General features: G+C 39.8%; 1 protein-coding gene across 2 annotated transcripts in view; it reads left to right on the forward strand.

The window, feature by feature from the left end:
• The window catches only part of SPPL2B (signal peptide peptidase like 2B), a 26,865-nt gene extending 14,536 nt beyond the window's left edge, over positions 1-12,329 (forward strand). The window contains exons 6-16 of one of the 2 annotated variants that reach the window (XM_055710219.1): positions 197-339; positions 1,206-1,302; positions 1,464-1,580; positions 2,518-2,599; positions 3,391-3,465; positions 3,597-3,659; positions 5,224-5,323; positions 6,295-6,372; positions 8,554-8,714; positions 9,699-9,982; positions 10,613-12,329. In XM_055710219.1, the coding sequence (XP_055566194.1) occupies positions 197-339; positions 1,206-1,302; positions 1,464-1,580; positions 2,518-2,599; positions 3,391-3,465; positions 3,597-3,659; positions 5,224-5,323; positions 6,295-6,372; positions 8,554-8,714; positions 9,699-9,982; positions 10,613-10,637 (1,225 nt within the window). In that variant the 3' untranslated portion in view covers positions 10,638-12,329. Of the gene's footprint in view, positions 1-196; positions 340-1,205; positions 1,303-1,463; positions 1,581-2,517; positions 2,600-3,390; positions 3,466-3,596; positions 3,660-5,223; positions 5,324-6,294; positions 6,373-8,553; positions 8,783-9,698; positions 9,983-10,612 lie in introns of those variants that run through there. The other variant, XM_055710220.1, reaches the window with a different exon arrangement.
• Positions 12,330-12,562: the final 233 nt, after the last annotated feature.

Raw genomic sequence — 12,562 nt, forward strand, 5'->3', positions numbered from 1 at the left:
TTTATGTGTTGTATTATATCTGATGTACCTACTTGCATGTAAAATGCGGAGTTCCACTGGCTTGAGTGGAAATCAGTGCAGGCACTGGCGGTGTGTCATGTTTTCCAGCCTGATGCGGTTCTCACTGAGGGTTCAGTGCCTTTTTATATTTTATTGCAGAAGGAGTGGACTGATAATAGCCATGTTACTCTTTCAGGCGGTACATGAAGCACAAACGTGACGATGGGGCAGAGAAACATGATGATGAAACAGTTGATGTGACTCCGATAATGATCTGTGTCTTTGTAGTGATGTGCTGCTCAATGCTGGTCCTGCTTTATTTCTTCTATGACCACTTAGGTACTCTTAAAGTTGTATTTGTATTGATATATCTTCAATGTTGCAAGGCTGCCATCATGTAGAGTACATTTTTACTGTGAAAATAATTATGAAACAGCTGTATTCTGCCATGTTTCTTCATCCCAATACGATTTAAACCCTGTAAGAAAGCTCACTGGGTAGATTTCTATACCTGCTTCTAGTGAGGTTGAATTAGGTGATCACAGAGCTGCTTTCAAACGTTAAAACTTATTAAGTAGATACAGACTTAACGTCTTCCACCTTCTATTTTTTGCCAAAGGTGTTCTCAAACCTATACCCGTCTTTCTATTATTGTTCAATTTGAAGTTAGTTATGGGATCCAGGATCAATTTTCTTATCACTATAAAGATAAGTTTCTACTGATTACTTATCAAATTGATTGACAAAAGAACATGAGAGCCTAATGCACTGTAACTTCCATCGTTGTATTTCTGAGAAAGTTATGAAAGTTGCAGCCCATCTGTATTAATTAATTTTGCTACTGAGTAATTTTAAGAGTTCCCATGTGCTCACATGTAACGAGATGATAAACACTTCACCGTAAATTGCCTTTTAGGCTTATAATTTAATTACTGACTTTAAGAATATAAGCACAGAGGTTTTGATTTGTTGAAGTAGCTGTTGCATAAAGTACACCTGAGTAAAAATGAGCTAGAATTAGCTACTTAAAGAACATAAATCTAATCAAAAATCATTTGAAGTCCCTGAATTTAACCCTCGCTGGTGAAACGTAAGCCTTATTTCTCATTCAAGCTTTTTGATTGTCTGTTCTTTATTCAGCTGAGATATGAAAAGAAGCCTTTCTTACCTTAACCTGCTTGGACTTACTACTTGTTGTTTCTCAGTCTATGTTATCATAGGAATATTCTGCCTGGCTGCCTCAATTGGTCTCTACAGTTGTCTGTCTCCCTTTGTAAGAAGATTCCCCTTGGGAAAGTGTAGGTATGTGGCGATTCTAACTTTTTAACAGGCAAAATTCATTTTTTTTATAATGTTGGGTAGGGTGTGGGAGTTACAAGTTGGTTTGCATACTTCAAAATGTCTATCAAAGGAGGAGGGTAACTACATAAGACAACTGTAGCTTTGGTGTGTTTCATTTTCAGAATCCCAGACAACAACTTGCCTTATTTTCACAAGCGTCCGCAGGTCCGGATGTTACTGCTGGCGGTATTTTGTATCTCTGTCAGCGTAGTCTGGGGAATCTTCAGAAATGAAGATCAGTAAGTGTGTATCTTAGTTTCTGTGCTAGAAATTGTAACATGCTTTATACTATAAGTAAGTGGTATCAGTAGAAGTGCCTTGAATGCCTGTTATTGCCTTTGCGGGGTCCATTTTCCGTGGCTTGTTCACTGACAGAACTCATAAATCCAGGAAGCATCAACTCTGAAACACCTTTTAGAGAAATAAGTGTCCGACTAAGGACTACAGAAGTACTATAGAGCTGTTCCAACCTGGGATAGTTAGGACTAGGAAATCCATTTTCTGTCTCAAAGCTGGAGTGGACCTGAATACCTCCTGCAGGGAGCCCCATCAGAAGCGCTCAGGTGTTGATCACAACAACGTAATCGCTCATCTGCATCCAGACTTTTGCAATTTTAGGGAAAACTTCGTGTTTCGTGTCTCAAATCCTACTCCTCTGATCCTCGCGATCAAGAGTAAAGCAAAGAGCATCAGTGCTTCTATCCCTCACTTGCAAAACACATCCAAGCAGCCCCAGCTGTAGGCATCCCGCAGCACAAGAGGGTGTACACGTACACACAGGCCAGAGGACCCCAGCACTTCTTACTTTGGTACCCACTGAACCTTGTTCAGCCCGTTTTCATCCCACCTCACCGTTTACTCATCCAACCTGTACTTCATCGGTTTCTCTGTGAGGATTTTCTGGGAGATTCTCAGTGGAAATCCTTCCTGAAGTCTAGACAGGCAGCATCCCCCTGCTCTTCCCTCCCCTACCACGCCAGTCATTTCATCGTAGAAGATTTATCAGGTTGATCCAGCACAACTTCCTATTTGTGAAGCCATGCTGACAACCGTGCTGGTTTCAAGCAAGTACTTTTAATAAAGTTTTTAGGCACGAGGAGGTCCTTAGTGAGGACAAGGCTTGGTCTGGCTGTCCTATAGTTTTCCTGCAAAAATGTTCCCCTCTTTCTTCCTTAGGTGGGCCTGGGTTCTGCAAGATGCTTTAGGAATTGCTTTCTGTCTTTACATGTTGAAAACCATTCGCCTGCCTACATTTAAGGTAAGAAAGTTACACGGACATAAAAAGAGAGAATGTTTGCCTGTACGTAGTTGAACAGAGGAGCCACTTAGAGCACATTGGCTTGGAAATGCGCTTCCATTCATAGGTAACTTGGAATAGTGATTTAATTAGTATAATGAAGACCAATAAATGGCATATGATTTTTATGCATGGTGTTTGATAACTTAAAGTTTTGTAGTGTGGTGACCGCACACTCACTTCTGGTTTTTTGGGTATTTTTTTTTAGTTTTGTTGGTTTTTTGGTTTGGTTTAGTTTTCCAAATTTGACACACAATTGATGCGTCATACTGGCGTTTTTTTAAAACTTCCAGAACTTACTTACTTATTGTAAGATAAAAATCGGTGTTAGTCATTTAGTTACCCCTTAGGTGGCTCTTCAGACTCTGTTTCAAGTTATCTTCACCTATATATTTTTTTCCCTGTACAGGTGGGCCAGTGGGTATTGTTTCAAGCTATGTCTAGCATCCTCCAGAGAAAATGCAGAACTCCTTAATGTTTCCTAACAAATGGAAATTACACTGTTTCCAGTTTTTACGAGATACAGAGTTTTAGGACTGACATGTCATTTTGTGCCTGAGAATTACTTTCTTTTATATGGTGCACGAGGCCCAATTCCTCCATCTGAAATATTTAGGAATTAAGAAAAATACTTGAGTGACTTATTCCTTGTTAGCTTTTACCTTGAATGGTCTTAAGTTGCTAATTATGAATTCTTTGCTGTTTACTAATGCATAGTGTGTAAATACCAGGTATCTTGTCTCTCCCTTCAGGGTTGTACCTTGCTCCTCCTGGTTCTTTTTGTGTATGATGTATTCTTTGTATTTATCACACCTTTTCTAACAAAGGTAAGTGAAGTACTCCTCTAGTGCCCGCTGTTCACAGAGTAAAGCGGAATGACCTGCTTCTCTGTGTTCCTAACTGATCCCAGACCTGCTGAGTGAAGTGCTGATTTACAATTTTCCCCTTTTTTCTTTAGACTGGGGAGAGTATAATGGTGGAGGTGGCTGCGGGCCCATCTGATTCTGCCACTCATGAAAAGGTACTGTATGTAGTCTGAAAACGTGGCACTAACTTCCAGCTATTACGTTTTCAACTTCTCTAAAATTCAAAGACCACAAAAGCTGAAAGGGAGATGCCAGTCTGAAAAGAACTTAATGTGGAAACAAGCATTCCTGAGCTCTCTGGAAATCTACACCAAACGCAGGGAGCAAAGCAGACTTCGTGGTTCATCACAACAGCTTTGGTCTTCCTTTATCTTGCTTTGAAAGGGTTTCAGTGTCAGGAAACTGGTTAGCTCAGCTCCACAACAACATGGGACCACATTTGTAAATATAACTGACCACTAATGAAGCATATTCCTTTTTACCTAAAGAGATAAAACCTATCTGAACGGTCTGTCTCTTCCCCCTCCTCTCCTGTTCTGATAATTGCTTTATGAAAAGCTGAGGCAAAGGAGAGAAAGACAAACTGGAGACAGAAAGGAAACCCGAAGTTGGTGTTCAGTGGTTCTGTACCGCTCGGCCGCTGCCAGCTGTGTGAGCAGGACTGCACAGCGTGGCGGGGCTGACTCAGGGAGGGGAGTACAGGAGGTGTAGGAGACTGTAGAGACAGGGTGCAAACCAAGTAAGAAACAAATCTGTAGGAAAACTGGTTTTGTTAATTTAAGGATGTTGAGTCTCTTTCCAGCAACGAATGTAATACTGTCACGTGGGAAAATAGTAAAGACAACGGTTGTTTGCAGGATGATCTACAGATGGATCCATCTATATCATGCATACTAATTTTTTTAACTTCTTGTCTTTTGTATCCCTTTAGTTTCAGTTTCATGCACAGAATGAATTATATAAAAAAATAAGGATAGTATAAGTAGATAAAATTATTCTGGCACTAACGTAAGGAAAGAGAAAAAGGAAAATAAAGCTTCTCTAATGTACTGTATTAAAGATGTATTAACGTACTGTATTAAAGAGGATACATGCTGGCAATGAACCTTGCCATCCTGTGCCTCAACGTTGCAAATTATATAATAAGTAGGAACAGTGGGGGGAAAAAAGTCTTTACAGTTATATGAAAAATCCTTTTTTAAATTACTCAAGTCTTTACTCTTGTGAGACTTTTATTGCAACCAGTAGAATGAAACATTAACAGTTATTTCTTACACATGTGGCTGCTTACCTAAATTCTTTACGTTCCTACCCTATTGCATGTGAGGACTTGCACATAGAGTGTTTTGAGATGACGGTCACGTGGATTGCCTTGGCTGTTTGTTTTCAGGAAGTATTTTGTCAGTCCTATCTTAAATACGTTTCGTTAGTTGTGAGTAATATTAAAAAAGACTTTAAACGTAAGGGTCCGTAACGTAAGAAAAGATAAATACATTTTGTTAGTTGTGAGTAATATTAATAAAATAGTTTAAACATAAGGGTCTGTAATGTTAAAAAAGATAATTTTGCTTTATTTGGAGTCTGCGGTTTCAGTACAACAGAAACAAGTTCTGGTAACATAAATATATATATATATATGTATACAAATATGACAACATAAAGATGGTGTCAGTATGTCGAGAAAACAGCTTTTCTAAGGTGTGTGTGTCTCGTTCCAAGCTCCCGATGGTCCTGAAGGTTCCACGCCTGAACTCCTCACCGCTGGCGCTGTGTGACAGGCCTTTTTCTCTCCTGGGATTTGGAGACATTTTAGTTCCAGGTATTTCTTGTTTAGCGTGTTAAGAATTTTACTTGTTGTGCCGTCATATTAGTTATTTATCTTGCAATTCTGCTTCAGGTGGGAAGTTTGGTTTGACTACTGTAAACCTGATAAATAAGTATAGCTTTTATCTTCTTTTTTTCCCTGCACTATTCACTTTTTCTGTAAGAAATTAAATGCACATTAATCTTACGGTTCAGTTTCACATGCAGCGATGTCACGAAAAGTAGAGAAACCTCAGGAGTTGATTTAGCAACTAATTTAATAGTATAAAACATGTTTAGTAGCGTAGTGATAGAGGAAATTATTTGTCCATTTGCACATGATCTGAGTACACATGTAACTGACCACTCAAAGCTTCGTAATTGTGTTACTCACACGACAGCCAGTGTTCCCACCACACCTGCTCTCAAATTTGACTGCAGGTAGGATGTCAAGGTATTCCTGGCACCACTGCAGGTGGTAACAAGTATGCGTCTTCTGGCTTTCAGGATTCTTCTGAGAAATCGTTTGTTTATTTTTTTGTATTTTGGGAAATATGAACTGAGTCATCCCTGTTCATGTCCCCTCCTCCCCCGACCTGTAATAAGCAGAGGCATTAACCATAAATTCCTGCTGTCTTTCCTAGGAGCTGGAAGGGATGAACTTACCCTTACTCTTGCGAACACTGTATTTTAACAACTGTTTGTTAGGGATGGGGTGACATTTTGTATCTAGGATCTGTGCATTTGTAGATATTAATTTTATTATTAGAGTGTTTCTGCTGTACTGGGCTTGTGCTATCATATAACCGTTTTGTAAGCTGCGCAGCCTCCTGAAGGATGCTGTCATGGTACTTAAACACCGGGGTGCCCAAGTAAGTGTTGAAAAAAAAAATTAATCTTAAAAATTTCTAGATATTTTGATGGCTTTGTGTACCTTAATGCATGAAGGGGTTGAAAGCATGTTGTAATTGTTCTTTCCTTCCCTAGGCTTGCTGGTAGCCTATTGCCATAGATTCGATATTCAGGTGCAGTCGTCCAGAGTCTATTTTGTTGCCTGCACAATAGGTAGGTGGAACAGTTCGGTGACACCTGAACACAACACCTACACGAGTCGCTCCCTTTAGCATACCATCTGCCTCATATTACAGTTTCATTTCTTTGTTCACCTTTTATTATTGAACAGAAATATTTTAGCAAAGTACTTTCGAGGCTAATCCTTCCATCACCAAGTTATCTGTTGTCGTTTTCCTGAACGGTTTTGTCCGCTGCATAGAAGGGGAGCTTCTCGTTCCCCTGGTTTGTCTCGCTGTAACACTTACCTCTGCACTGCCTAGATGCAAAATGAGCTACTCTGGTTTCTTGCTTCGTGAATCTTTGAGTTTATTGCACAGGAGAATTCAGGTTCAGGGATATTTCCCTTTGGCTTTGTTCTTAACTTTTTGTGTATTCTAAAAATCCATGGCAATGAATTGTACTATGATGTCTGTAACACCTCAAAATTAGTTTTCTTCTCTAGTTTGTAGAACCCCCAGAGGTACGTGACATGGACTTAAAGATGACTGGTGAATAGGGTCTTACAGATTGCTGTTGGCTTTGTTACAAAGTATGTTAGCGGAGACTTAAGATGCTTGCAGCTACTGTCATGAAAAATTTTCATGAAAAACTGCTTTTGAAATTCGTTTGAAAAAATAGCTAGGTCCTTGGACACCTATAGCAGGGTTAGAGAGATGCCTTTATTTCAGTGTCCCAATTCCTCTTGTATATACACAAACAAAACTGTTGTCTTACCTGGTACTTTCAAAACGCGTTTACAGAAGTGGTTGTATCCATGAAGAGTCAGCAGTTATTGCAGCAATGAAAACTAACCACACACGGAGCAAAACTGGGCCAGCAGTGTGAGAGAAGTGATTATTGCCCTCGATTTAGCAGTGAAGACCAAGTCTTAACCTGGTGCAAGACAGACACTGACATACTGGGGTAAATCCAATGGAGGCTGAGGGCTGGAGCGTGTGATTTTAAAAGAGAAGGGAAAAAGGAGATTCGGTTGCTGTCCGCATCCTCATGTGAGAGGGTGCAGAGAAAACAGAGACAGACTTCACTTAGGGATAAGATGTGAGGCAATGGATTGAAGTCACAAGAAGAAATACTTCAACTAGATACAAGGAATTCTCACTAACATAGTGTTCCCTGAAAAAAAAACATTTTTGAAGAACTGTAAAAAGGCATTGAGTATTCTGATCATAGAATCATGTAAGTTGGAAAGGACCCTTAAGGTCGAGCCTAACCATAACCTAACACTACCAAGTCCACCACTAAACTGTACCCCTAAGCAGCACATCTACATGGCTTTTAGATACCTCCAGGGGTGGTGACTCCACTACTTCCCTCAGCAGCCTGTTCCAGTGCTCGACAGCCCTGTTGGTGAAGAAATTTTTCCTAATATCCAATCTAAACCTCCCCTGGCACAACTTGAGACCGTTTCCTCCCATCCTATCTCTTGTTACTTGGGAGAAGAGACCAGCACCCACCTCCCGCACCCTCCTTTCAGGCAGTAAGGTCTCCCTGAACCTCCTTTCTCTCCTTGTTCTCTAGACCCTTTGCCAGCTTCACTGATTACCTTTGGACATGCTCCAGCACCTCAATATCTTTCTGCATCATCTTCCTGAATAAAAATCAGTTGGGTTTAGCTTCAGTGTTCTGAAAGTGTAATTGAAATTAATTACAGTATCAGATCCCAGCTGCTTATGTTCTACTTAGTAATTTTTGCAGAATATATGCAGAAATGTAATAGTAATAACAAATCATAACATACAGTTAGCTTTAAACAGTCAAAGCCAAGCCAGACACGAAGCGTGTGTTACAATGGTCGACCTAATTGTCTGTGTTTTGTTGAATTCATAAATGCAATATGAGGCACAGTATTTCATTTTTTTATTTTACCTTTCTGAAATGGCTTAAGGTAAGGATTTAATTGCACAGTATACATTGGGCCAACCACATGACTTTCACATCTTATTATCACCAGAAAGACTGGAGCATCTCTTTAGCAAAGCACCACTCCAAGGTCACGTTGTGTATACAACGCTTGTAAAAAAAAAAATACACGCTGAAAAAAATCCTGGAGATGTTGCTTTACATATTACTTGAAAAAACTTCCTGCTACGATGCTCATCTAGACAACGGAGTTGTTCCTGAGCAGAGCTCTATCTGAATAATTGGGTTTTTTCTGCTTTTGTTTCCTTCCAGCATATGGCATAGGCCTTCTTGTGACCTTTGTTGCCTTGGCATTGATGCAGAAGGGCCAGCCGGCTCTCCTCTACTTGGTGCCCTGCACTCTTCTCACGAGCTTTGCTGTGGCTCTTTGGAGAAAGGAGCTCGCAATGTTCTGGACGGGCAGCGGCTTTGCGGTGAATACCAGTTTGATATGAGTGTCTTCAAGAAATACTAATATTATAAAAACCTAACTAGAATTAAAGTTGAGTAAAATATTGCAGTATTATCAAACAAAACCAAAGATTTTCGTTTTGCTGATTGTTTGCTTTTTTTTACATACTTTTTTTGCCTCGGTAAGGTTTTCTTTTTTAGTGTTTACAGCCACTTAAACTGGCTAGTGAAAAGTAAAGTAGACTTTGTCTGTTCTTCTTGATTTTGCCATCATTTTACTCATTTAATCTCTGTTGAAAGTAGTAGTAGTAAAATAGTATATAAAATACAATAGTTTATAATGTTATATAAAATACATCCTGAAAATATTTTTTTGCATATTTTTTTCATAACCTACTGCTTATGAAGGTAGAAATCTAGTTCAATATAGCAAATTATCACTTTGTTTCACTGTGGTACAAGTGACATTAAGTGACATAGAAATTGTCGTGATGCATGGTTATAGATTTTAAATAATTACTTTAAGGACAAATTATCAAGCTAGAGGTTCCCCCCAGTGAGGTGGGTTTTTTTCGCTACTCAACTATTTGTGAAAACCTTCGGAACTTTCCTCTAGAGAACTGAATTTAATTGTTGGGAAAATATTTGAGATCATCTGAAATGTGGTGGGCAAGTTGCCGGTTGTTGTACACCGATATTCAAGGTGGGCACAGGAGAGTGATGCGGTGCCCAAGTGCCGGTCGCCTGTTCCTGCGTGATCAGCAGAACGCATCTGCAATCGGCGAGGAACGATCAGGCAGAAGGCAATTAAACACATTTCTGGAAGAAAAATCCCCTTGTTTACGATAAAGACAAAGACAGGGTAACTGTATGCATGTGTCCAGTGCTGGAGAATGATCACGGGGATGACGGCCCTTTAATCTTCATTTTGTGTGGCCATCGCTCCTGATATCTGGGGACAGCAATCCTGGCTTTCCATCGTTCTGACTGTGCCCTTCCCTTTGCAGAAAGACCTACCTCAGCCTCCCTTGGTGGTAGCTCCTGTCAACTGCCCCGAGCCTCCCAAAGACAGCAACGCAGCAGGCTCTCAGCCCAGCCCAGAGCAAATGACCAACCCTACCCTCCATGTGAAGGAGCTGCGCGACGCCGCCTCGGCTGCGGAGGAGCTGGCTGATCCTGACGCAAAGATGGACCAGTCGGAAATTTCTATTGCACAGAGCGAGGAACCAGCTGGGCAGGATAAGGACGACCATGAAAGCAACTGCCTCAATGTAGAGCAAAACCAGCTGGAGTAAGCGATGGGATAAGAACTCCTTGTTTTCCCTCACAAACATATCCATAGAAAACCAGTATGTATTTAGGACTGGTTTAGTAGTGTTTGCGTTCATTGAGAAACCTCACTGGGAGTCTGATCATCAAATCCAACGACGAATGTTCTGCCTCTAGCTTCGGTACAGCTATACACTTCAAACATCTTCCTGAAATAATGGTGCTCTACAAGGGTTCTGATGTATGGATTTCAATGATCATTTTATTAGTGAATGCCTTTGACCGTTCCGTTTTCGTTATACCGGGCTAGTATTAAGAGTCTTTATTTACACAGTACTCTGTGCTCGTGTGGCTATTTTGCTGCTTTAGCATAGTGTAGGTTAACAGAGAGGACAAGCATTGAACAAGTCTGCTCCGATGCTTAAGTCAAGAGAAATGTAATATTTTTTTTTTTATAGCACTTTCCCTATTGTCACCTTTTACTTTACTTTTCCCTACTTGTCAAAGCCATTGCTACAAGGGAATGCTTTAGCATAAACTGACATTCAGGAAATGCAGAGCGTGGTTAAATTACCCGCCTCTGAAAGGATTTATACTATCGTGGTGCATTAAATGCATCTCTTAACTTTTTTGTCTTTGTTTTTACTTCCAGGTACCTGTATTGGCTACTAGTCTAGTTTAAAAGGCAGGATGGACAGAGCCGCAGGAAGCTTTCTGAGCACTCGTATGAGACGCGTATATTAAGCATATTAAGAATGTTTAATGTTTTAGAAATAACATACGAGTCAAATAGGTAAGAAAATAGTAGCAGCGCTATACCAAGCTGAATAGGTAATACTTTCATTGGGAAAATGTTAAAGTAAAGTAATAAAAATCCATTTATTTGGGGTTTTAGCTTCTACTTCTGATTGGTTTAAGGTATATAATGGTAATTTCACGTTCCAAAGGAAATAATCCAGTGTTTTCATCCCCAAGGGAGCATGTAGGGTGCTATAGTCAGTCATGATTTAAAGCTCCTTGCTGCTCAGTAACGCATCAACTGCCTCAGTCCTGTCCTGTCCGTGTCCCGAGTAGCCAAGGCATGGCCTGTTGGGGTCTGAATGAGGCTGTGATCCAGCCTACTATTTTGCATCTCTTGCTACACAACATTATGAAGGACTAAATTTGTGAATTTACAACTTTCTGGGGTGCAGCTGGACTTACTTTCTCTTCCTGAAATTGTGCATTTTCCTGTATAACATGGTGAGTCTTTTATGCATCAGCTTTAGTACACACAGAGGGTTGATGTGATTTGCATATTATTTATTCCATCTACAAACATATGGCTTTATCAAAGGTGTCTGTTCTACAAACTGCAATCCCAGAAAGCCTCACTTTACATTAAAACTGAAATAGAAAATGGAAATATTCTAGGATCCTAGAATATGATTCCAAATTGCGTGGAAGAAATACTCTTCATAGTATTTGAGAGCCCAAAATGTCATTTACAAAAGTATCATCGTAGTGACAAGATCAGAGGCAATGCTTTTAAATTAAGAGTCTCCAGTTGGCATCTCGAGTTGGATTCTGAAGGGCTCTCTTTTAATGTCTGTTAAATTTTAGCCACCGTCTTTTTGGCTAGGTCTTCCAAAAGTTTGCCCTGTGGGGTTTTTTTGGATGGTAACTTGTGGTTTGATCTGTTTCACGTTCGGTGGATAGTATTTTTTTTTCTCTGGAATGTGAAAGGCTTTCTGTAAAACCACACTATAGCTTCAGAGTTTTACCAGCTTCTGCTTAAAGCCTCAAGCCCTGTCTGGTAAGTTGCTTTAGTGGTGAGTTTCTGGAAAGGCTTCCTGAGTCCAAAGGTTTGTGCTACATTTAATTTACAAATCACCCTAATGGAAGATAGTACTACTATCAGAGATCTGTTTTTCAATCTCCTTTTTAATGGACTATGTTACTTTTGCCAGCAGTAATCTGAACAGAATTACTACTTCTAAAAAGCAACAGAGACATTTTACTGAAAACTTGAGCCAGCTGGATTATGCCTTAATTTAAGCCATTGTATAAGTATGTATATTAAATTAAGAAAACAATCTTAATGTGTTTAAAAAATGAACTTGACAAATAGCGCAAAAAAAAAAAAAAGTTTGGAGACTGACTCAAAGTTCTATGGTTCTTTGCCTTGATTGTCTTTTAGTCATAATGTTATTTGGAATAGCTTTTTATATACTTAAAAGCCAGTAGCTTTCTGATGATGAAGCAAAAAGTTTTATCATCTACTTGAAAGTGTATTTTAACATTTGTTCTCATATGTCGTGGGTTAGGAAACAGTTTATTTCTCAGATTGTTTATAACTCAATTAAAATGGAAGAATCCGTACCATTTAACTCGTAAGCATTTACCAGTTGCTTTGTTCACGCTGCATTCTAGGCAGGGCTGCTTGGAGCACGGGCTCCACCTGATGTTCCTGGCGGTTTTCCATCTGTTTTTAAGTGTGGTGATGTTTGTTGGTTTGTTTTGATTTTCCCCAAACAACAAAGAAAAGAAACAATAGCTACTCAATGCAATATCTCCAGTTGGGGTACGTGATGTGGCGGTGAGCTCCGTACTCTGGCTGTTC

This window comes from Falco cherrug, chromosome 4 (genome assembly GCF_023634085.1).
Source record: "Falco cherrug isolate bFalChe1 chromosome 4, bFalChe1.pri, whole genome shotgun sequence".
NCBI lineage: Eukaryota > Metazoa > Chordata > Aves > Falconiformes > Falconidae > Falco > Falco cherrug.